At 41.7% G+C, this 26,451-nt stretch overlaps 1 protein-coding gene across 2 annotated transcripts in view; it reads left to right on the forward strand.

The window, feature by feature from the left end:
* The window catches only part of SAMD5 (sterile alpha motif domain containing 5), a 58,347-nt gene extending 32,321 nt beyond the window's left edge, over nt 1-26,026 (forward strand). The window contains exon 2 of one of the 2 annotated variants that reach the window (XM_043592573.1): nt 18,571-20,614. In XM_043592573.1, coding sequence (XP_043448508.1) covers nt 18,571-18,669 — 99 coding nt within the window. In that variant the 3' untranslated portion in view covers nt 18,670-20,614. Of the gene's footprint in view, nt 1-18,570; nt 20,615-21,199 lie in introns of those variants that run through there. The other variant, XM_043592574.1, reaches the window with a different exon arrangement.
* The last annotated feature ends 425 nt before the right edge of the window (nt 26,027-26,451 follow it).

Here is a 26,451-nt window from a genome sequence, read left to right on the forward strand (position 1 = left end):
AATTAATACTCTTTTTGTGGATGATATATTCTATTTTATTTTTCTGTTCTTCTTCTTTTTTTTTTTTTTTTTTTTTTTTGCAAATTCTGGTTTGCTTGAGAAAGGTGAAGTCCTGAATGAATAAGAAACCATCCACATAGTTTTGCTTTAGGTCTGACTCTCCAAATTTGGCGGTATAAAATCTTCTTACTTACGGCTCCAGACAAAGCAAACGCTTTCAAAATTAATTCTGAATAGCTGAAATTCTTTGGCAACAAAATAATTCTGAATACTAGTAGGAAATTTATGGATTTCAATTAGAGTTTGTAGGGTATCATAATTCCAGTTTTATATTCCATGCAGTTCAGTGTTTTGGATTTTTAATGGGGCCAGTGCAGTAATAATAAAAGTGATTCAAAATGCACCCAGTAATTACCGAGATTTGCTGTTGCCTTTGCATTAAAAATGACGATGATTTATGCTCAGTGAAATTGCAGTCTGTGGTTCTATTTAGGGCATTCTTGCTATTAAGTTGCTTATTAGTTATGGTCAGTGATTTAAAGCTTAAGACCTATATTAGAGGGCTGTAAAATTATTTATTCTTTAATAGATAATAGTAAATTTGAAACAGACGTTAGGTTAATTATAATCTTGTACATTAAAGAATATGTATTAGCCCTTTGTCACTTCCTAGGCCCTTTGAAATTCATTTCAAGTAAGTGGGGTAATGGGTGATGGGGTTGGAAGAGACGGGTGCCTTCACTTCTGCTTCCTGGTTTATAAATGGTTAACACCTTTTCTGAGTGTTTGGGAAAGTGATTTTGACTTCTCATTGCCAGTCCTTCTCCCTGTTAAACAAATGCTAGTTTTTTTTGTTTTAAACTTATTCTTGTTCTAGGTTGACATTGCTTAGATTGGTCTGGAAAGGATCAGAGAGGTAGGCCCTTCTCTTGATTTGGGGGTGGAGTTGTGGGAGACTGAGCAGTAGTTAAGGATGAGCACACTTTCTTTTTAAATTTTTTTTTAATGTTTATTTACTTTTGAGAGAGAGAGAGAGTGTGAGTTGGGGAGGGGCAGAGAGAGGGAGACACAGAATCCAAAGCAGGCTCCAGGCTGTGAGCTGTCAGCACAGAGCCCGATGCAGGGCTCAAACTCACAAACTGTGAGATCATGACCTGAGCCAAAGTCGTCGCTTAACCGACTGAGCCACCCAGGTGCCCCTGGCTGAGCACACTTTCATTTGGCATTGCAAGGAGTTTGTCATGGTTTCCACTGTTATTCCATCATTCCTGTTATTAATAACTATTGTATATGTGTGAATTTACGTGTGTGTATACAAAAGATCAGGATTTATATGCTCCTCATTGTGGTTTTATGTAAGACAGAAATCACCCAGCGTAAATATCAGATGTGTCAGAATATGAATTTCTTGTTACAGTAATTAAATTTGATATTCAAATGCCTGTGCTAATGTTCTTGTGTAAATGCTTGGTTGTTGTACAAATCAAGAAAAAGTCGAAGACGAAGAGACTCTGTCTAAACCTGTTAAATCGAATCCAATGAGAAAATGTGTGTGATTTATTCAGGGTGGGTTAAGACAGTAGTCTTCCCTTATCTGTGGTTTTGCCGTCTGCGGTTTGCATCACCCACGGTTAATCAGGGTCTGGAAGCCGGTGATCCTCTTTCTGACGTAGCATCACAAGGTCAGTAGCAACCTCGTGCTAGGTCACAGTGCCTACGTCGCTTACCTCGCTTCACCTCATCACATAGGCAATTTATCTCACATCATCACAAGAAGAAGGGGGAGCTCAGTGGAATAAGGTGGTAAGAGAGAGGGAGCCCACATTCGTATCACAGATGGAGGGACTCCTGCATTAGGAAGCTATGCTGTAATAAGAAAATACCCCTTCCCCCCAACTCTCAAAGCCTTAATATAACAAATACTTGTTTCTGGCTCCTGCAAAGTCCAGTGTGTTGGTGGAGACTTTCTTCCATCTAGTGACTCAGAGACCCAGGCTCCCTCCATCCAGCGACCTATCATCTCAACACATGGCCTCTTCAGGGACAAGAGAACTAGATATTGACTCATGATATTTTTTAAAAAGTATGGCCTGGGAATGACTTCGGTTATTTCTGCTTCCACTCCGTTGGCCAGAATGCCATCAGATGTCTCCCACCTATTTGTAGAGGAGCCTGAGAACTGTAGCCTTCCTTTGTGCCAAGAAAAAGGGGGGAGAGGGGGGTGTCAGGTGAATAAGCAGTGTCTCTGCTGCATTCTGTAAATGCTTTTGAACTCTTTGCATGCAAGCATGTGAATTTATAATTGGAGAAATGCCATAAAGGCATGACAAGGATGGCATGATCCACATGACACGACAACATCCTTCTCACTCCCACCCCACGTAGTAAGAATAGGAAAGAAAATCAGTTGGTTGTCTCCAAATCCCCATCACTTGTGGCTTGGAGCATTTCAGTTTATCGCAGTCCATCTATCTCTTTCCTTCCTTGAGAGTAGTTGGTGGCCCAGCCCAAGTGTAACATTGCAACTGGGCAGGTAAATGATACCGTGTTTCCCATTGGTCTGTCCCACCTTGGGTCCTGGTTTTCCATCACTGACCATCCTCCCCTTTCCCCCCAGAGAATTCCCTTCCTTTCATTAGAATTAATGGTGCACATTTTGAAGGCGGGGAAGAGTCGTTCAGCTGTTTAACAGAACACTTTCCGTTGATAAATCTGGTTACATCTATTAGTTTTCTATTGCTGCATGACAAATTATCACAAGCTTATTGGCTAAAGATAACCCGGTTAGTATCTCAGAGTTCCGTAGGTCAACATTCTGGGCAAGCTGGACTGGGTCAGGGTCTTACAAGGCCAGTCAAGGGAGTAGCCAGCCTGAGCTCTTATCTGGAGGATTTGGGGGAGAATCTGTATCTCAGCTTAATTAAGTTATTGAGAGAATCCACTTCCTTGCAGCCGTACGTCCAGGGTCCCCAGGTTTTTGCTATTAGACCGGGCCACTCTGCATTGAGATGCTAACTGCATTTCTTCTCAAGTATCCTCTCCATCTTCAAGCCAGTGGTGGCGGGTTGGGTCAATCTCTCTGACTTCCTGTCTTCTAGTCAGAGAAACACCATACTTTTAAAACACGAGGGTTAGATTAGACACTGGAAGACACTGCAAGAATCTGCCTTTTGTCTGATAATGTAACCTAATCAGAGGAACCTCTCACGCATTCACAGGTCCACCCATACTTGGAAGGGAGGGCGTTGGACAAAGGCATGGGTGTTGCCCAAGATAGTTTAGAAAGGAAGTTTTCATTTTTGCCCCAAACTACGGTTTTGAAACGTAAGAGATCTTTCTACAACAAGAATTAGATGCCGGTAGGGTGGCTAGGGTTTGTGAGGAGAAAGGATGAATTTTCTTTCAAAGGCTTTGTGATATACAGAAAATACTTAAAAAGCAACTGAATTTAGGTAAGGGGCATATAAAAAGCTTCCTTGCTTGATTTTTAAATTAAGAACCATAATCACAAAACTGCATTTAATACATACAGCCAGAAGAACTATAGTAATGGCCAATTAAGGGAGAGATTTAGTGGGGAACGGGAGGTAGAGAGCACAGAAGGTAAAACTCATCCCAAGATCTTTAATAGAGGAACAATAGCCCTTATGGGATAATGCTGCTCACTGCTGCTGAAAACCATGTTGTGATTTTACCGAAGCGGTTTTGTAATTTTCTTACCTATTGCCTGTTCAGGGAGAACATCACGTACGGCTTGGCACCCCACCTCTCACTTCCATGTCACTGTTTTCGCTAGATTTACAGACAGGCTGTAATTTGAAATGATCTTGGTTATCTGCACGTCTAATTGTTTCTCTTCTGCATTCTGTACCCCTTCCCTAAAGCGTGCACCCCACGATGGCGGGGACCTCGGCTGCCTCAGGTTTTCACTGTAAGCCCTGTGGCTCGAACTGCCCTGTGCACGTGGTAGGGGCTCAGTGAATATCGATTGCATCAATAACCGAATGAAATGGTTTGCCACCCTTTCCCCATTGGTCTGTGAAGCACATGAAGTGAAGGAAGGGCCTGGAGGTTACGTTTGCTTTCCTCTAGAGGGAGGCCCGTCTGGCCTTTTCCCTCTTGGTCCTTTCGTCCGACAGAATTCTGATGCTTCTTAACTGTTTATACAAAGCACTTGATGTCTCTGGTCATGAGGCTGGTAGATAAGTGCCTTGACCGTAAAATGCTCACTCACAGGAATACTTACTAATAAATTAGGTTGGACTTTATCTTGTCAGTGTAGGGCTAACCTAGCTATTTAAAATTGTTTTATTGTTACGCGAGGTTGTTAAATCTGAAAAGAATATATTTTCTGTAAAATAGAGATACCTTTCAGGCAACTTGAATATAAAACTATAACCGCAATGTTTCCTTCAACTTAGCCCTGGAATGGGAATTTGGAGAATTGATTGACACCTGGTCCCAGCTCTGTCACGAACTTGTGCACGAGTCACTTCATTTGTGATTTCTGAGAACTGACCCATCTCAACATCTATAAAATGAAGAAAATTATGGCATAAGAAGTAGATAATTTCTAATGCTTCCCCCTGAGGAATCACCTACCACCGTTTTTTGTTTTGTTTTGTTTTGTTTTTCCTCTCTCATTGGTAAAAGATCTGCTTTCTTTGAATGGGACTCAATACTTCTTGGTTTTTTTTTGCTTTTATTTTTAAAGCTTCTATTCTTTTTTTAAATGTTCTAGGGGCGCCTGGGTGGCTCAGTCGGTTAAGCCTCCGACTTCGGCTCAGGTCACGATCTCACGGTCCGTGAGTTCGAGCCCCATGTCGGGCTCTGGGCTGATGGCTCAGAGCCTGGAGCCTGCTTCCGATTCTGTGTCTCCCTCTCTCTCTGCCCCTCCCCCGTTCATGCTCTGTCTCTCTCTGTCTCAAAAATAAATAAACGTTAAAAAAAAATTTAAATGTTCTTTCACTTATTTTTAAGAGAGAGAGAGAAAACAGGAGGGCAGGGGAAGGGGAGAGAGAGAGACTCCCAAGCAAGCTCCACGCTGTATCAGCACAGAGCCGGACGCGGGGCTCAATCTCGTGAACCATGAGATCGTGACCCGAGCTGAAATCAAGAGTCAGATGCTTAACCGACTGAGCCACCCAAGTGCCCTGGGACTTCATATTTCTAAATACTGGCTGGCCATGTGCCCACGGAAAAGTTGGTGCTGTTAAAGAATTTCCACAGGATTCCCTGAAGTGATTTGTTCCTCCTACCCTTGGCTTTTCTTCCATGAAAGTGAAGGCATAGTGTGCTAGATTGTATTAATTACTCTGCTCCACATCATCCTTCCTGCGTTGCCCGCCCCCATCCCCCCCATCGCCCCCCTCCCCCTGCCAGAGTATCATACATTCCAGCCCTGAACCGAGAATAGGTGTATGGCCTGTTTTGGTCAACGAAAGGTGAGAAGATGAATTTCTTGTGGGCAAAAGCTTGACAAAACTATGCATGGTTCATAAATTTAACCTCTTCTCTCAAGCCATATTGACTGGCAATGTTCCTGATGGAGACCGTTTTGTCCCCTTTGGCCCTGGAGTGGAGAAAATGGCAGAGAACCATAGCAGCCCCACATTGGACTTACAGCATGACTGAAAAACAAACCTTTGTTGTTGTAAGCCATTGCCACTGTGGGGGCATTTGTTCCTGCAGCGTAACTGGCCCATCCTGACTGCTGCACATGCCTGGATGCTTGTGTATGCCAGTTCAAATCATCTTGGCCTTGGTTCATATTCCAGGCACTGCTAAACAAGCGCTTGTACACAGGCCTTAGCTAGCAGCACATAGGTGCAGGCTGACAGCTCGTTGGCATAAGCCCGTGCTTCTTGCTTCATGTCCAGGGGCTCCTCTGGCTTTGTCATGCATTCCTGTGGGAGCTAAGAACTCACATGTATGAACAGGAAGTGCAGGGAAATGAACACCCACGAGGCAAAACCTTGACATATGGGCAAGAAACTCGGAGGGATAAATGTTTCCCTCTTTCTTCTCTTACATGCACGGTTCTGAGATGCGTTTCCCAAGGCTCCTCAGAAGGTCCTGCAGGATTGAACGAACACTTCACCAAGTGGCCAACTCCATCGTGCATCCTCCTTTTGGCTTTCCTTCCTTTATTTCACTTTCCCTGGCCCTTCTACTCTCGGGGATCGCGTTCCCAAATAAACTACACGCACGCAAGCCTGTGTCTTAGGCTTTGTTTGGTGGGGGAGCAAGACCCCTCACGAGTCAGACCTTCATTTAGTCGAACCAGTCAGAACACTGGCTACCACCAGGGTGAATTATTTAAGTAATATAAGTAAAGGATTATACTGTGCATTGATACAAACTTGCAAAGCATAAACACTTTGTTACTCAGCCTGGAAGTTATTGTTAGATTTGCTGATCCAAAAACAAGACCTTCCCCACCACCCCCACCCCACCCCCCTGCCCCGATTAGTCTCTTATTATTAGTTCTCCTTCCGTCCTGGTGCCTTAACACCCAGGGCCATGATTTTTGAGAGTCAGTGATTTGTTGAATAGCATATTGTGAGGCAAATGTTCAAATATTAAAGCAAAATTGAGGTTTTGGGGTCTCCGTTGTTCTATGGTGGCTTGTTACCCATCAGCCCGGTTGCCAGTCCCCCGACAGTGAGGTGTGGGACATTTGTCTGGCATCATGGGAAACATCACCTTGTTTAGGAATTGAATTGGCCAGGTTCCCATAGCATCTTGGCTCTGTTTCCTCTTCGCCTCCTCATTAGTCTGTTCCTTAGAAATCTTAAAATCGCAGCATGATAGAACCAGAGGGTATCTTAAAATCACCTAACCAAATGCCTTATTTCATAGGTCAGAAAACAAGTCCACAGAGGTTAAAGATAATGATCCATTTGGGGGGGTTGGGGAGAAGTTGAGGGGGATGCAATCCTGCCTGTTAAGAAGATACCATTCTTTTTTTTTTTTTTTTTGACATAATTAAATTCTTGATTGTGAAGCTCTTAAATGAACCATGAAAATCTAAGCACTTACAATGCAAGTGTGATTTTTAACTAAGGCTTTTCCTCCCCCCAATCTGAATGTTAAGGTGGTGGATGCATAACTAATCTTAGCTGAATCTATATTAGGAAATCAGCAAGGTGTCTGTATTTAACTTTCATGATCTGTGAATATAATGTAGTGTTAAGTAGCATGATTTTGCACATTATATCCTAAAATAAAAACAACTCCTTTAAAGTGGTAGTAAAATACAGCCATGCGAAAGGTTATTTTACATTTGGTTTCAAAGGGAATGAGAAACAGACAAGAAGTCATTCTTAAACATGATTTCAGCCGATGGACATATCTATTTTAAATACTATTTTACCGGGTGGACAAAAGTCAGTTCTTGGAATTGTGTTCCGGGTCACACAGGAGAGAAATTCCTATCAACGGAAGGGGTGGGGGAGTTCTAAAATCCCTTGTTATCCTGGTTTTGAATTTTCTGGAAAATATCCAATCCATTGAGCTTCTGTGTTTTTTGCTTGGGGAGGTTTCCATGGATCTGTATTAGTTCCATGAAATTTGGATCCATTCTATTATCTCTGGAAACAGGCATGGTTCCTGCAGAAACTACGTGGGATTATCTGTTTCTCTGCTTAACGTCTTTGCTACAGTGGTTTGGATTCCTGAAGGAGTAAACAATGAAAAATTGTAAGGCCCAACTGTGGAAGATTGTGTGAAGAGTAAAGCAGGCTATTCTGAGTTAAGACATAAAAAATGTTGGCCTTTGGCTTCTTGAAATACTGCTCTAAAAAGTCTTGCCTGGCAAATGCTAACCAATGCAAGAATGTAGGGGCCACAAGGGTGACGCGGAGGTTGGGATTCTGGGGTTTGACTTTCATTTGGTTAACCCATCTTCATTTTAATACATTTGAATGTTCCCAAGAATGTGATATTAGCTTCTGAGGATTCTGTCCCTCTGGCAAAGTTGCTCCTAATCCAAAGAAGACAGGACCCTTGGGGAATAAGAGTCATAGAACCTGTTTGGGTACCAAACATTCTCAGTTGGATATCCACGTAAATAACCTGCTTTGCATACATTTATTTGAAGGGGTTCTTGGTCACTTTTAAAGCAGTATTTTTTTTTTCTCAATCAAAGGGCAGGAGGAAAGTAAAAAAAGTATATATAACAGTAAAATTACTTTTTTATTAACATGCCCTGTGTGGGGGGGTGCCGGGGGTACTATGTTGTACTATGTTTTTAAAATAATTAAAGAGGTCTTTGTGCTTGAACAAGCTGAGAACTATACTCCTATGGTAGTTATGTTCTATAGGGCATGCTTCACAAAGCTAAATGAAATATTTAAAAGTTAATGGCTAGATAGTGCTTAAAGCATACACATTACTCATGATTTATTCTAATAACATTTGTGGATGACTAACTTAATGCTGCCGTACATCCATTCTGTTTTTTTCCTGAAGATGTGCCTAAGTATCTGTGCTCCTTTGCGGGCGGGGGGGGGGGGGGTTATATCACTCAGTGACTGAATGAAGAAATAGAGTTCCATGCCTTTTATGGGGTAAGTGTTAGGAAAAAAACACCCAAACACTTATATGGGCTTACATTGTGCCTGATACTGTTCTAAATAGTCTAGAAATATTAGCCAGCTTGTTTAATGATCCTAATAACACTCTGAGATGTAGGTGCTACTGTTGTTCCCATTTTATAGATGAGAAACCGAGGCACAGAATGGTTAGATTAAGTGATTGCCCATGGCCACCCATCAGGAAGCAGTAAACCTAGGGTTTCATTTCAGATTCTCAGCCTGGATCTCTGGTCCTGCACTGCTTTCTGATGCTTCCCCCCGCCCCCCCCCCCCCCAACCCCACAGAGGATTTCACTTCTTTCCTGGCAGAAAGGGATAGATGGCTCTTGAGGACTACCTGGAGGGTAAGCTGGTTTGATTTCAGGTAGTGTACCCCTGTGTGTTCTCCATTCCCTATCCCTAACCCTCAACACCACACACACGCACGCACACACACACACACACACACACACACACACACACAGAGTCACCTGGGCTTACTCTGGAAACAATGACATTAAGCTACCTTGTACTATAACTGTGGAGTCCTTTGATCTGGGCTCTGTTCCCAAACCTTCTGGAACTGTCACTTCCTAGCTGCAAGTATGTGTGGTAAAGGCGTCCGGTGTGTGATGCAACTCAGTCCTAGTTACATATTTTGTGGCTTCCGGTGACCCATTCACATGTCTTCAGAGTTTATTTGGCCAAGGCCAGCATCTTGAGGATTCTTCGGATGCCTTTATAAATACTCTTCCTTTAAGACAATGAGCCAATGGCCTCTGAGACTCTGAGTGACAGCATCAGAGAGTGTGGCCTTTGTGAGACACTTGAAATTGTCCCTCTTTTCCCCTGCCAACACCAGAGAAGAGGTAGAGAGATAGCAAACCGCACAGATGCCCTGGACAGTCCTTCATTCTGGCTGCATGCAAACATGCATGCAAAACATGCAAATATGCTTTGCAAGGAATTGCTAAAGAGGATTATGACAGTTGCCTTGCTTCCCTGCCCATTCCAATTTGGCAGGTGAGGTCAAGGCCCCGTGGAGGCCACGCTTCAGTGTTCGGGAAGCCAGGATGGGATGCCAAGAGACCGCAGTTATTTTGATGTGGCAGGCTGGCTGTGTTCAGAATTGCCCAAGTGACTTCAAAAGCTCCTGTTGTGAAAGCTGGCAGGCACAGTGCCTTAGAGACGCCCCCGACCCCCTCAGACCAGCTATCGCTGCAATCTCTCTCACCAGACAGGAGAAGAAAGTCAACTCGCTTTCATGGCAGGAAGGCTCCAGACTTTCTAGTTTCTTGGGGCTGAGGCAAATAGGGAGCCAGGAGGGTAAACACAGAGCAATTATTAGCAAGGAGCTTTTATTTCAAAGGGCAGAATTCTATTCCAGACTGAGGAGTTGGTCAGAGATTGGTGCTGATTTTGCGATATCAACTTGACCCTTGCGTCTAGAAGTGGTATAGAGCGGTGTTTCTCAAAGTGTGAGCCACAGACCTTAGGGGGTCTCTGAGACCCTTTTAGGTTCTGCAAGGTAATAGTTACTTTATAGCAACACTGTGACATTGTTCACCTTTTCGCCCCGTGGACATTTGCACCAGTTGCACAAAAGCAACAGGGAGTAAAAACGCAGGCATGTTGGTGCCGATTAAGGCAGTGACACCAGCTGTATTAGGGTTTATTGTATTCCTCACCTTTGCATGCCCCAGAAAGTCATCTGCCTTAAAATGTCTTTGGTGAGTAGTGGAGATACGTATGTTTATTAAATCACAATCTCTGCGTACATTTCAAAAAAAAAAAAACCACTCTATCTGACCAAGAGAAAACTGTTTCATGGGGGTTAGGGGCCGGGTTCCCCCAAATAATGCCACTTTGGCATATTGATTACTTTGAATTAAAGTTCCATGAGAAACAGCTGATGCAGGAAGGATGCTCTGACTGTCCTTTGTCTCTCTGAGGGCAGAAAATAAATCTCCATGTGAATGGTGGCCCCTGCTCCTTACCATCAGAGCTAGGGAGTTCAAGGCCAAGAGCCTTTGTAAACAAAGCTTGATATTTCTTTACTAAGTTACTACCCTAAGCCTCAACTTCTTTGCCTTGTCAATTCTTTACACATTTATTGTTTCTTTGCCAAAAAGGTATAATAGCTGCCTGTTTTTGTCACTTCTTTGGGTCTCATATCTTTGGGGCCTTCATGCACACAATATTATATTTATTTATTTTTTAATATAACTTATTGTCAAATTGGCTTCTGTAGAATATTAAATTTGTTTTTCTCTTTTTAGTCTCTCTTTTATTATGGGGTGGGGGGGGTGAGTTCAGCCAAGAACCTAGAGGGTAGGGAGAAATTTATTTTCTTTCTCCTACATACCCATAAAGACTTCCTTTGCAAATGGAAGTGTGTGTGAACCTTGACTCTGCAAACCAAGTCTCTTCTTGTTTGAGTTACCTGCTGAATTGGCTGCTTTATTCGTGGAACATCACTTTCAGTTGAAAGAGTGACTGAGAAACAAACTGTGGTTATTTAGACTTGGGTGTTTAGCAGATAACTTTTCGGAGTTTTTTTGTTTGTTTGTTTTTTGTTTTTTTTTTTTTAGCAGATAACTTTTTGAACGTGAGTGACGGATATTTATGGTTAATGCTAAAATCTGAATATTGAAATAAAAGTACATTTTGGAAAACTTACATCTGTCACAGTGAGATTGACAATTTTCCTATGTCGAAGGCTTTTTTGATGAAATGGGCAGTGACATTAACAAATACATTACTTTTGGGGCACCTGGGTGGCGCAGTCGGTTAAGCGTCCGACTTCAGCCAGGTCACGATCTCGCGGTCTGTGAGTTCGAGCCCTGCGTCAGGCTCTGGGCTGGTGGCTCAGAGCCTGCAGCCTGTTTCTGATTCTGTGTCTCCCTCTCTCTCTGCCCCTCCCCCGTTCATGCTCTGTCTCTCTGTCCCCAAAATAAATAAATGTTGAAAAAAAAATTTAAAAAAAAACAAAAAAACCCAAATACATTACTTTTTTGATATTGAATAATGATGTGTATTGTTTGGAAGAGCTGCATAACCCATGAATCCACCAGTTTCCAAATGACCAATGCATGATGTTACCAAGTCATATATGGAAAGAGGTCCATTAGTAGAAAACAGACCAGGGGTGTCTGGGTGGCTCAGTCGGTTAAGTGTCCTACGTCAGCTCAGGTCATGATCTCACAGCCTGTGGGTTCGAGCCCCGCTTCAGGCTCTGTGCTGATGGCTCAGAGCCTGGAGCCTGCTTCAGATTGTGTCTCCCTCTCTTTCTGCCTCTCCCCTGCTCGCACTCTGTTTCTCTCTCTCAAAAGTAAATAAACATTACATTTTTTGAAAATAAAAAATAAAACTATGAAAATAATTTTCCTTTTTATTTTTTTTTTTAGTCTTTTTCTAATGACATATCTGTGTGAGGCTAGATTTTGTTTAGATACTTCACCTAAAATAACATATTGTCACAGATCAAATAACTGGATGAGGTGAGAATCCAGTAGTCTGTCGAACCAGCCATTAAATAAATATCCAAAAATGAAAATTAACGCCATGCTTCTTAATTTGGGGGGAAAATGTATTTTTTCGTAAAAATCTTACTTAGGTTAACATGTAATGCATTTACTATTTTTATTTTTAAATGAATTAAATATTTCAAACATTGCTCAGTTGTGATTTCAAATAGTGTAAATATCAATAGTTATAACCCACATAAACAAAAGCTCTTTGGAATCCTCAATTTTTTGTTTTGTTTTGTTTTTTTTTTTAAATACAAATGGATCCTGGAACCAAATGTTTGGTGACTGCTAATAGAGAATTTCAGTGTTTTCCAGCTAGAGCGTTCTGAGCTGTCAGAGAAATCAAAAAAAGTTTTCCAGGTTGGGAATAGTGACTGTTTCATTATAGACCTTTAAATGTATTTTGTAATGAAAATATTGAAAATTATTTAAATATTGTCCTCTTTAAAATGAAAACCTCATAGAGCTCACATATGCTTACCTTGCACATTAAATTCTCATTCATCAATAGCTGATATTAAAACAGAAAAATATGGGCAATTATGTGCAATTTTAACTCATTGGAAATCAAAGTATCCACATACATGGTTTGTTATCTGTAGAAAAATGCTTGCAAATAGCCACTGAACCCTTCTCTTGTCCTGCAATTTAAAGCAAATCATAAATATTCAAACAAATAATAAACCAGTGGACATTAAGCAAAAGAAAAGCAGTCATTTCAAATTCTGATTATTTTCTATTTTTGATGCTGTAGCAAGTGGTTAAATCTCAGTCGGCTTTTTAATATACACGGAGTTCATGTATAAACACAGTGTATCGTCTTTAATGTATTTTTCATAAGTCGTATTTTTCTTATATAATTAATTTAAATAGTTTGCATCATTTATTTAATGTGAAGAAGCAAAATTTCCCTTATATATTATGAATGACATTGCATATAATATCTAAGTAAGCATTATGCTCAGCATTTAATATTCTGAATACAAATACCTTTTGCCTAAAATCACATTTGCATGTACTGCCTAAAACAATGAAGTGATTAAAAATATTCCTAAGAGCATTTGAGAAATTATATCTTTCTGTGAGAGGGCTCTGTATTTCCGAGGCCTTCTATGACAAAGTGCCAAAGGCTGAGTGGCTTAAACCAACGGAAATTTATTCTCTCATGGTTCTGGAATCCAGAAGTCCAACATCAGGTCTTGGGGGAGAGGGCGTGCTCCCCCCAAAGCCTCCGGGAGAGAATCCTTCCTCACTCCTTCCGGCGTCAGGAGACTCCTGGCATCACTTGGCTTATGGCTGCCTCTCTCTCTGTTCTCTGCCTCTGTCTTCACAGGGGCTTCTCCTCTGTGTATGTCTCTCTGTGTACTGTTCTCCTCTTACAAGCACACCAGTGACTGGATTTAGGATTAGGGTGAGCCTTAAATCCAGGATGATTTTATCTTGAGATCCTGAACCTTCTGCAAAGCCCATATCTCTAAGTTCACATTCTAAGTGATAGGCACTTTGGGGAACACCATTTATTATACATTCCCAATCACAAACGATGGGGTGCAGACCTCCTTAGGGCACCTGGGTGGCTCAGTCAGTTGAGCATCCGACTTTGGCTCAGGTCATGATTCTATGGTTCATGGCTTCGAGCCCTCCATCGGGCTCTGTGCTGACAGCTGAGAGCCTGGAGCTTGCTCTGGATTCTATGTCACCCTCTGTCTCTGCCTCTCCCCTGCTCACACCCTGTCTCTTTGTGTCTCACAAAAAATGAATAAAAATGTTAAAAATTTCAAAAAAATGATAGGGTGCAGACGTCCTTTTATAAGAGGAGGCTCTGCTGTTGGACAGACCCCCTCTGCCACTGATTAGCACTTTAACCCAGCCAGGTTACCTACACTTCAAAGCCTCAGATTCCTCATCTATAAAACTGGGTCTGTGATAGGCATCACTTTGGCTTCTGGTGACAAGTGATGGAGATTTCGCGTAAATACACGATGTTCTCAGCACAGTGCCTGGCACAGAGGAAGGTCACTTAATAAATATTAGCAGTTGTTTACTGTTGCTAGGATAGGCAGGTAATAATAATTACAGTATTCACTGTAAACATACCATTAAGGGCAATCATATTGATGATAATCATAGTAAGAGTTAGCAGATTAGTGCTAATGGTGTCTTCAGAGACCATTAGTACATAATAATGGATGATTTTTACAGTGACTAGGTAGATGAGAGAGAGAGAGAGAGAGAGAGAGAGAGAGAGGAGAACCCTTCAGTGGGCAGCCTTGAGTCTGGTTAGAGACAAACATTCCTGCAGACTGAGTCTGTGTTCTCCAAGATTCCTAGGTTGAAACCTAATGCCTAGAATGGTATTTGGAGGTGGGGCCTTTGGGAGGTGATTGGGTCGTGAGGATGAGGCATCGGTGACGGGGTCGGCGCCTTTATAAAAGGTCCCCCAGAAAGCTCCCTCACCCCTTCAGCGAGAAGATGGTGTCTGTGAACCAAGAAGAGAGCCTTCACCACCGAATCTGTAGGCCCCTTGAGGTTGGCCTTCCCAGCCTTTGTTGTTTATAAACCACCCAGTCTCTGGTATTCTGTTGTATCAGCCCGAATGGACTAAGACGGTCATCAACAGGACCCACCAGGTATGTTTTAAGAGCTTCCCTGGGGGACAGAACACTGGTATTTAGCGCTCCAGCATGTATCATTATTTTTGTTCAGGGTTTGTATCGCTCGTTTCTAGGCCTGTGCCTTGATCACGACTTTGGGTGGTATTTGGAGACGTTGAAGCCCATTTTTCTATAATCCCATTAGTCCAGCTGAGTCCACCCTACTGCCGCTGTCATGCTGAGCTCCTGCCACTGTTCCCTCGGTGGCTGTTTCAGATTCCTCCCCTCTCCTTAAAACCCTGCCCTTGCCCCTCGCACCTCCCTTCTCCCCTGCAGATAGCCTTGGCTTGGTCCTCACCGAGAGCTAGCACCCCGATGCACGTGAGCTCCATCCATTTCCGTCCTTCGTGGGCACAATATCCGTATCTTATTCCAATAAGAATTAAGAATATTCTTATTCTTGCCCATTTGTTCTTTTCCTCTATTTCTGATGAGGAATTGGCCCTCTCCCCTCTAAAACGAATCCCTCCCCTGGATATCTACTCCTGTCCCAAGTAATAATTACGATCCATAATTATCCCTTTGTTTCCTGGCGTTTGGTCTCCCTCCATGGAATCCTTCCATTCAGTCTGTAAATATGTCCAAGCTCCATCTTGGTTCTTAAAACCACTGTCCCCTCCAGCTACCATTTTCCTCAGCTCGACTATCCAACTTCTTCAAAGTGCGCTGACCTAGCCCCAGCTTCATGTTGTGACAGCTATTAATTATTATAAAATTATTGAAAGAACAATACGGAATTCCCAGTAGCTAATCCTGATAACATCTTCCTGGTACAGGTAAGATGTGGCTCTGACCCCGGGCAGTGAGGAGGTTGGGGCCTTGGAACCTGGCCTCCTGGAGCTTTCAGACCACAACTCTACGGGTTCTCAACGTGTGGGCGTTTAGCACATCCAGAATATTCGGTGAGGAGTGTAACAAAGTGCTTTTAAGAAATCGGGAATTTACGTAGCTGTTCTGTTGAAAAAATGGTCAAATCGGTAGATGCCCCGAGGATAGTGTAAACAAAGACACTTTTGTCCTTTAACCTCTGCATTTGTTCCTGAGAGTTTTCTGAATAATGAGCGGGTAAGAACATTTCCAGCCTCTCCAGTATGTTTTCCATTTGCCGAAAAACCGGCGGATAAGTCCTGCGTGAAGTTTAGAACCCGTGGGAGTCAAGAGGAGGTAGTGAGAGGCAGCGCGGTTTCTTACATCCAACTTGAGTTTTTCCCCGGGAATAGATGGCAAAGGAGTAGTTAGCGAGGAAGCACCACAGGTGAAGACAGGTGGGACAGTGGCGCAGAACAGTTTGCAGAGCATTTGGGTGTTTGTGTTTATTTTTTATTTTTTTTTTAAATTTTTTAATGTTTTTATTTATTTTTGAGACAGAGACAGAGTATGAGCAGGGGAGGGGCAGAGAGAGAGAGGGAGACACAGAATCCGAAGGAGGCTCCAGGCCCCGAGCTGTCAGCATAGAGCCCAATGCGGGGCTCGAACCCACGGATTGTGAGATCATGACCTGAGCCGAAGTCGGACGCCCAACCAACTGAGCCACCCAGGAGCCCCATTGGGTGTTTGTGTTTAAAGTCAAAAAAAGAAAATATACATAGGTCACTCCGAAGTCAGTTGTTATTTTTTTTTTTTAGTCTGTAGAATCCCCTGGGAAATCTAGCAGCAAAAGGACATGTATGCCAGCTAATTATGTGACCTTAAGTAGGCATCCTCCAGCTTCCTGGGGTCTGGGAGGCAGCCTTGGCCTTTCCTAGTGCAGCAGCCGAGGGGACCCAGGCTTTTCGAGGAACAGAAAGGTGACCATCACAATACATACTGGTGGAGTGGGCATATACTGAAAATGTTTTCTCTGTTGGAAATAGATACTCTCAGTTGACTTTCGGACTAATATTTTCCAGTAGGAACTTAGCTTACTGAGGAATGATACGTAAACGTTACACTGTGGGGGATCCCATCGGTCAGCGATAGTCGTGTGTGTGACGTTATATGTATGTTTCCACTGGAGACATAAAGAGAATGAAATGTGGTTTCTGCCCTTGCAGAAGTTTACAGTTGAAACGAAGCTGAAGGGGCTCCTGGGTGGCTCCGTCGGTTAAGCGTCTGACTTCGGTTCAGGTCTTGATCTCATGGTTCATGAGTTCGAGCCCCGCATCGGGATCTCTGCTGACAGCTCGGAGCCCGGAGTCTGCTTTGGATTCTGTGTCTCCCTCTCTCTCTGCCCCTCCCCGCTCATATTCCCTCTCTCTCTCTCAAAACTAAATAAACATTAAAAAATAAAATAAAAAAACAAAAACAAGCTGTATTTAAGCCCTGTCTCTCTAAGCAAATTCCAACCATCCTTCGTTCCATAACAATAGGCATTGTGATGTGACTGAATGTTGGTAAACTTAGCTTGAGAAAGTCATGAGGTAAAAAAAGCTTTTATCTTGTCACCGGACCACCAGACCACATTCAGCTCTGTGCCCCTTGTGTCATCCAGAAGGAGAGAACGTGGCATTTGTACCATCAATCTTAACTTTTTCCTGAGAGTGTTTTCCCCACCCCCATTGTAAGGAAACTGCATGGGCTATTAATATTCACTCTCCAGTTTTATGTCTTTATCCCAGCACCCAAATGTGGATATTTTCTGCCTGTTGGCTCTACATCTGCAGTGGAGTTATAGCCTCTATAATAATAACACAACAGAGAAATAACTTCTAAATCGGGCACCCTCCGTGTAACTCTGATTGCCTTTAATTAGGGGGGTAAATCACAAGCTAAAAAGAGTAACAGACTTGAAATCACTTAAAAATCAGAATAATCAACCGAGAAAAAATGTAGTCTCATAAATCTAATTTTTAACTACAGCACAATAGTTTCTTTATTCATTAAATAACTTTCGCCGCCCCTCCCTGTTTCTCGGATTGGAACTCTAGCGTCGATTAGGAGAATTGCCAAATATCTGTGAAGTAAAAGACTTTCCCTCCGCCCCTCCCACTCCCCATAATAGCCTAGAACATATAAAACTGAAAGTCACCGTTCAGCCCAAGAATTAGGTTTGTGTGGCCATAACTATTATTGAGAGTGATTTCAAAGGAAGGTTAGGGGAGAATTAGGCCAGCTGGGGAAGAACGCTTTTTTCTTTTCTTTTCTTTTCTTTTCTTTTCTTTTCTTTTCTTTTCTTTTCTTTTCTTTTCTTTTCTTTCTCTTCTCTTGTTTTCTCTTCTTTTCTTTTCTAGCAGTGTTTCCTTAGAAATAGATATAATTTGGCACATTACAAACTACTGCATTCATTTTTCATAAACTCCACCTTTAAAAATAGCAACACTTCAGGAGCATTGATAGCACCAAAAATATAGCCTGCTATTTATTGTTCCAAGGCTTGGTTTTTCATGGTTTTTGAGAAAGGACCAGATTTGAAGCAATGCCATGCATGATTTTTTTGTCAACCTAATATCCAAAGAAGCCTATAAATACATATAAACAGATTATTATTTCTCTCGGAGTGAAGAAAGAGCTTCTTTCTTGGTAGGCATCTGCCAGATAATTTAGGGGGGAAAGGAAATATGAAAAACGTGTGGCGGGGAGAGCAGCCGTGCGAAATAAGGCTGGACTGGCGGTGCCCAGAAGACTCCTTTCCAGCAGGTATCCCCTGCAAGCCGGGCAGAATTTTCAAAATCTGTTCGCTCCTATTCCACACGAAGAGTGGGCTGTATCAGGAGCCGGATCAGGGACGTCACGATGCATGTCAGCTGCCAGAGCGTGAAGCCGCGTTTGTAACAGAGAAATTAGTGACGTTTCCTTGCAATCATGAACCAACATGTGCTGGGCTCATTACAGCTCTCTGCGACTGCTCACATCTTGAAACTCTCCATTGACCCAACTGCGGAAATCCTGTTTGTCTGCCTCCTGCTTTCTCCCCCAAAGAACAATAAATAAACAAGCAAGTAAGTAAGTAAATAAATAAATAAAACAAAGCAAATTGCAAGGCTGGGCTTGTTTAATGAATGTGATTTGTTTTTGTTGAAGCAAAGGCACACACGAGGTTTCAGAGGCTGTCAGCTCGGTGCTGGGTTTGTGAATGATTTCACGCCCCACGTCTTTAAGGGGTTTAATAATACGGAAGGTGTCTGCATTTGCTGGTGATAACCTGTCCAAAGGCATTTTCCTTACTTTCGTAGGTTCCTAGAATAAAAATGACCTTTCAAGGTAGGTGAGGCCATCTTTCTGACTTCAGATGGAACTGTATCTAGCTTGGGCAGACATCAGAGACTCTTTCGTTGTAGGAAGAATGTCCTCACCATGGGTGTTGCCTTATCCCTCCCTTTGTGAATCTGCCCTGATCCTAGCTGGGGTCTTCCTGCCATCTGAGAAATGCCTGACGCCTAACGCTGTAACCTGAAGCTCTTTCTTCTGCCTTTTCTGTTTGAAATGCAGTCTCTTGCACTGCATAGGCAAGACAGTTTTTGGTGAAATGCCTTTCCATTCATTCACCTATGACAACGTTACACCAAACAGTCTTGCCGTCTTTATATTAGGGTGACTACCCTCCTCTACGGAACTTCCCCTTGTTCCCCCCCCCCCCCCGCCCCACCGCCCTGCAAAAATAGTTTGTCAAGATAGATTGAACATGATTTTTCCACAGTTCCTAGCAGGAAGTGATCTTGATAGAGGCGTTGGCTTAGATGTGAATTTATTGGAGTGACTGTTTGAATATGTAAATTAGTAGTATGATATTATTACTTAGTAATATAGAAAAAAAAAGGGCCTGGAAAGAGCTTGATTCCCCGGAGAAAGAAACTTTCTGAGCACGGATAGTAATACTTTCTCTCCATTTAGATGCCGTTGGTGGATGATATTACCCACACTAATTAATAATGACATATTAGTTAACATATTGCCATCAGCAGGTGGCTATTTGAGCAGGGGTGAAAATGGCACATGCTAAAACAAATTGTTGTACCCTAGAGAAATGTGCAGAATTATTCTTTAAAAGAGTCTTTTAGTGATGTCTAGAATACATTTTTTTTTTTTTTTGGCACTTAACACAGCTCTTTTAAGAGCTAAAACGAGGGGTGAGGCTGGAGAGGTGGAGACGAGAAAGGCAAAACAAAAGACCGCACAACTGATTCAACCTTTTTCAAAAGCTGTTCCAATTAGAAAACAAAATGAAACAAGTTAACAGTCGAATCCAAGCGGCACGGTCTGCCTGTCACATCAGACATCGCGTTGGAAGACTCACGTGTCCTCATTCTTCCCCTCTGTACTCTCTTTCTTCCTCCCCTGCATGTATTCCAGATCCATCAGGGGATTTGGGGCATGCGGCGACATATGGGCAGGAAGCCATAATCTGTCGCTGGCTTTCGGTTTCTGAGGACTCTCTGTGACAAAGAAGGGGTTAAAACTGTCAACGCCTATCACAGCTCGGTGATAATTAGTGTAACAGCAATCCCAGAACGTGGGCACAGATGACCGCACGACAGCAGGCAATTTCTCCGAGAGGGGGCTGCTTCCTAAGAACTCGTTCTCCATCTCTTTCCAGCTCGTGTATGACTACGCTTTTGAAATGCCTACGTGAAAAAGTGACTGTGTGTGCCTACAGACGATTCTAAGGATGACTGTGAATCTTTTTTCTATTTCAGAAGGTGCATTTTGAGTTAGCAGTTGCAGGCACCAGTTGAATAGATTTGTGCCCTCTGAGCCCGAGATTGGTGGCCTTTAGAATGTCTCCAAGTGTTGCTGTTACTTCTGCTACTAAGGACGCTCCCGCGTAGTAGGGAGCGAGGTGACGTCAGGAGACAAACTGTTGCAAGATATACTTTCATTTTTTTTTTTTTTTTTTTGCTTTACTTGCCTGTTCTTACAAGAAACATAAAAGGGGGGGGGGGGGGAAAGAACAATGTTTTTAAACAAGACAAATAAGACTTGGGCCTGAAAAAAATTACATTTTTCATTTAGTAGCTTCAAGGAGAGAATTGATAGGTTAAAAAAAACCCAGAGACTTAAAGCTGTTTTTTCAGGGGCACCTGGGGGGGCTCAGTAAGTTAAGCGTCCAACTTCAGCTCAGGTCATGATCTCATGGTTCGTGAGTTTGAGCCCTGCGTCGGGCTTTGTGCTGACAGCTCAGAGCCTGGAGTCAGCTTCAGATTCTGTGTCTCCCTCTGTCTGCCCCTCCCCCACTTTCTCTCTCTCTCTCTCTCTCTCTCTCTCTCTCTCAAAAAGTAAACATTAAAAAAAAAAAACTATTGTTTTAAAAGTCCATTTGATAACCAGAAAGGACAATTGTGACTTAAACATAGGAGCAGCAGTCGGTACAGCATGTGACTCTTGAGTTGAGGGTCGTGAGTTCGAGTCCCACACTGGGTGTGGAGTTTACTTAAAAGAAAACTAGGAGCAGAAATCCATGATGGACTAGGGGAAGAATGGGTAAAGGAGAACCTAAATAACCCCCATATGTTCAAATCCACAGGTCCCCATGGCTGGCATCCTAGAGTACTTAATGAATTGGCCGAAGTCATCACAGAACCGCTAGATATCATTTTTGAGAACTCGTGGAGGACTGATGAGGTGCCTGAAGACTGGAAAAGGGCATATTTAGAACCTTCTTTCAAAAAAGGGACATGGATGATGACCCTGGAAATACTCATCAGCTTAACTTTTTGCTTGGAAAAATTCTGGAATAATCAACTTAGTATACTGGGTAACTAACTTACAACAGCTAGAAATGAGGCAGTGAAACATCACATAAAGAAGAACTGAGTTCAGTTTTGAGATAAGGTCTTGTGCATACTTTGGGAACTCTCCTGTCCATTCTCCGAATTCTTGGGGGGAAATAAATGAGGTTGGCTGAGGCATTTGGGTGATAACTGATTTTAAGTGTAATATAAGACACAGAGCAGGTTTCTGGCATTAGCTCGCCATTACGTCGTTTCCACATTAGCCTTTAACTTGAGAATTAGGAGCTTTCATTTTATATTTTAACATACATCTTCTTCTCGCTTCGTATAGGACCATGTTTTGTGGGTTGAGATTTTTTTTATAGAATTCAATATAGAATAGTTTGGTGATGGAATTCTTATTTTTAAGGTGCTTTTTATAGTCATTTCATATATAGGTAGAATCATAAAGCTGATGAATTAAGGAACATCACCCAGGGAAGACCAATTTTTCTAACTTCTCGTTTTAAATTTAACCTGGCTAAAGTTTAGACCAGTCACAGCGTCTTGCCCTCCCAGAAGCCCGGCTAGAGCCAGCTCTGTGACTTGATAACTAGTTTCCCTCACTCCCGGGGGGCTGCCAAGGCCAGTGTTGTGTCCAATTGCACCTCCCCAAGTTTCTGATGTCAGGCCTGTGGGGGGCAGGGAGGTAGACCTAACCACTGGCCGCATAACCACAGCCAGAAAGGAGAGTAGAAGGAAGTAGGGGAAGGAAATGAAGACAAATCTGGAATATTCCTGATTCTTACTCTTCTTGCCTTTGGATGTCAGTAGTTTTATTTCCTGCTTAGAAAACACAGCCATGTTGATGGGATCAAAAATAATTGAAAGGAAGTTATCAAAGAAGACACAGATACACCGCAGGCTCCCAGGGCAGGCAGCTTCTGAGAGCCCCTGAGCAGTCCTGCATTACAGAATCTTTCCCACACTACTTGGAAATAGACACGATATGTAAGTTTACATAGCATTGTGATTCTTAAGAGTAGGAGACTCTCAAAGGAAAAGCAATTAACATTCATTTTCTTCCTGGTGCATACTGGTCCCTAGGTGAGCAGTTAAGGTCTCCAAGGGCATTTTTATCACAGTACTGCTTTAAAAATCTAAGGTTTACATAGTTTATCTACTTCTAGAGATTAATTTAGACACTGTAAAATCAGTCTCAAATGCAACGCAAGATTAAGCTCAAAAGCATGTATAAATTGTCCTTTAAACTCTATGTTGCTTGCAGATAAGTAAGGATCATACTCCAGTCAACCTTTTCGTCATTTTTTCTAAGGGAACCAGAGTCTTTAAAATTTCCAAGCTAGATTTTGTTTTGTTTTGTTTTGTTTTGTTTTAAGGCGTGGGAGGTCTGTATAGATTACAGATATAATTTATTGTGATAACAAATGGCTTCCTCTTCACGACCTCATTTCCAGGTGCAGCATCGGTGGTAGATTTATTTCACAGATGTACATTTACATGCATTCTTTGACCTGTTGCTAGAAAGGACCCAATTTCTGAAAACTCTGCTCACCATGGGCATCATGATACAATCTATGGCAACCGGAAAAGAAAAAAGTGGGGCGGGGGGGGACTCTGGTCCTTTAAAGTTTTATTTTCTATTTGTGTTATGTCTAACTTCAGTTATCTTGCTACATTTAAATCTCTTTGTGTCTGCTGTTGGAATTTGAAAATAATGATTCTCTACCTAAATTAAGAGTCACAATCTAGAATGGTTAACTAGCCAATGGACTTGTAAGACTTCTTACCTAAAGCCAGAGGAAGAAAACTTTAAGTAGGGAAATATTAAAGGCAGCTCATTAATTCTTTTGCATTAAATGAAGATCAGGTAAGCGTTAAAATATAAGAGAAAGGAAGGAGTCTTACCATGAATTATACCTGGAGATAATTACTCTTAGGATGAATAATTATTTCATAGCATTTTCTCTTTTATCTAACATTTATGATATCTTTAATATTTTAAGAGAAGGTAAGTAAGGGACAGATATGTTAACAGAACTAGAGGAGTACCTTGATTTGTATTTCCTAGAACATCAAAAGATATTAGTTAGAGACTTTTCTTTCATAATATTGAGGATATTATGAATTTGGAGGATTATAGCAAAATTCCTGTTCAGTTCATCTTACAACAAAATTTTGTGGGGTGAGGAATCAGCCTTTTCTTGACTTAGGTAATGCATAATGTGAAGGGCTCCCTCCCACTACAGGAATTTAAGCAAATTAGAACAGCTGTACTCAAGCAGTTTCTTAGTCCAGAGAAGTTTACAGCATCTTGTGTTGTGAAATCAACAACAAAAACAGTAAGCCTTGAGTTTTTACTTTGGAGCTCCTTGGCTCTTAGTTCAAATTTTGGAATCATGCCGATTGCCTTTTCAGGTGGTGAATCAATTTAGAACATAAACTATAGTGTAGCATGGGGAATGGTCTTGAACGATTATTGAACTAATCAACAGCTTTTTATCCTTGTCCATAAAATAGGAAAAATAAATACCTTCCATAATTCCTAAGAGGCTTATTAGCATTCTGCACCAAACATCCACAGAGTTCCTGGCCCAGTGCTTGACAAATAGGTACTGAGTGCCTTCCTCTCTTCCATTTTTTACTCTGTGATTGCCTCTTATATGAAAGACATTACCTTAAAACTGACTAGAAAACTCCAGCATAAATTGACATGTCCTTATTACTGCCTTAGACCCACTGAACAAGGCCCCTTTGCTTTCTTTTAGAAAGGATAGAAAGGTTTCAGTGGCCACTCACAGTAGGAATTCAGTAAATGTTTATTGATTGAATGAAAAGAATGTGATTTTTTTAAAAACAGTGAGCAAATGTGTAAGGCCAGCACTTTTCAAGGCTGAGGAAATAGTCCCATAGACACATAGGAAGGTATTTCTTCAACTTTCTTCTTTTTTTACAGCTTTAGATTTATAAATTTGGTGTATGGGTTAGTGAGTAGTGTATCTGATTTTGTGACTGTGGTTTACAAATTAGGAGTGCAAATGGGCATTTCCCCGTAGATTCTTCTAGGATAAATCCAGCAAGGTACCTGGCAGATGATGGCAGATCAACAAACTTTTCTATGTGAAGAGAAACCAGATGTACCAGTGACTAGGAAGCACCCGCCAGAAAACTGAGCTGAGCCTATCTGGATTATTCTCTGGAAAGAGCCTGACTGCTGTAAACAGGTTCCTTGCCTGGGCATTGAAGAATAACAAAAAGAGAGGTTAAAGAAAATTACATTTTTAGACAAAATATTTGGTTTATATAAATTCTTACATGTAATATTAAATTAGGTATCAAAACATCAGGGTCAGGCAGGTAGAAGGTTTCTGAATTTCAAAGTAAAATAGGGAATAAACAATAGAATATTATATCCAGAGACATATACAGGAAATGAGCAAGAGCCTGACCTTAAGTTGCCAGTTCTCTGTTCAGACCAGGGGCCAAGTAATAGGCAATTCTTAGAAGTCAGTTGACAACTTGTGCTTTGACCAAAGCATCTTTAATAACAGATGCTGTATTAAACAAAGTAAGTAGTACAGCACAGAGCCAATCAAATCAGCTAGGTTTTCTCTTTCTGAAGTTTCTAGATTCTTCGCAATCTCAGTGGTCATCGGTTAGATATTCCTACATCAGATGTTTTACACTATCAGATTCTTTGATTAGAAAATTGTCGTTAACATCATATTATTAACCTCTAAGGATATAAAATCAAATTTCTATTCCGTGATCACTGTGACAGATATTTCCATGAAAGGTACACATAAAAAACAAAACAAAACAAAACAGGAGTAGTTCAGAAAAATGAATAATATACATTTTTATTTTTAATTATCAACTTTGATGTTTTTCTTTCAATTTTTTAAATTCCTGGAAATGAAGTTTTATTTTTTATTGTCGTTGTTGTTAAAAGATAACTTTTAGACGAAAATGGGAGGTTAAACTCCACATTAGGAGCTGGTGGGTTTTTTTTTTGGTTTTTTGGGGTTGTTTTTTTTTTTTTTGGCAATTTGACCAAAATTTCTTTCACTGATACAAAAGGAAGGACATCCACTTGTCAACATTAAGATGAGAAGTGTCTTCTATAGATGTATTCTGTATCATGCCCTTTGTCGGATGAATTTCTCTTTATTATTCCAACAATAAAATGCTGACTTGAACATCTTCAGGGCGAAGTGGTGTGTTAATTGGGGCAAATGGTAGAAATTCTATTGCAGTTGTTGCCCTGGTCTCTAAGACTGACAACACTCTGAGATACTTTTTGGGTTACTACAGCCATTATTCATTGAGAAGTTCTGCCCATCCAGAAATGCATGCCTAGGTCCAAATAATGCACATGTGTACATCTACATAGCTGAGCACAGATACATTCTAAATAAAAGCTGCAGTTCGGTTTTTGCAAATGTAATTGCAACTGACACCTTTTTTCCCCTTTCATTAATTGTCTTTAAAACGGATTATATGAGAAGGCTCTATTAAAAACTTAATTGGAACAGCATCATGAACCGTGGATTGTGTGCCCGTGCAGCGCTGTGATTTGCAAACATATGTCCGCTCTTCAATAAATGTTATGGCTTTCACAGCGGTTCCGCCTTGGCCTCTTTTGTGATCGTTTACATTTCGGTGAATGGCGTAGAGTATGTGTGTTGTTTAAATTGACGGTATATAAATGTTTACAGTAATGTAGCATGATGGGTAGCATGGGAAATCAGAGTTCCAACTTGAAAGACAGGAGAAAGCCAGGCTCCCCACACACCATGCAAAATGCAAATAAATCGTTACGATGTGTGCTTGGATGCATTTGTGTGATTGTTATAGACACGTGTGTCGTGCCTTTCTCCTCCCCCTCCTCCCCACTTCCAACTAAAAAAGTACTCCCGAGGGTGATAGCATGCGATTTTGTGCCAGTAATTGTGCTTCACCAGAGTAGGAGGTGGGGTGGCGGGATCTATTAGGTGGCAGGCTCCCACAGCCTTGAATATCCATCACCCACAGGTTGTGATGC

Source organism: Prionailurus bengalensis, chromosome B2, assembly GCF_016509475.1.
Source record: "Prionailurus bengalensis isolate Pbe53 chromosome B2, Fcat_Pben_1.1_paternal_pri, whole genome shotgun sequence".
In the NCBI taxonomy this organism is placed as follows: domain Eukaryota; kingdom Metazoa; phylum Chordata; class Mammalia; order Carnivora; family Felidae; genus Prionailurus; species Prionailurus bengalensis.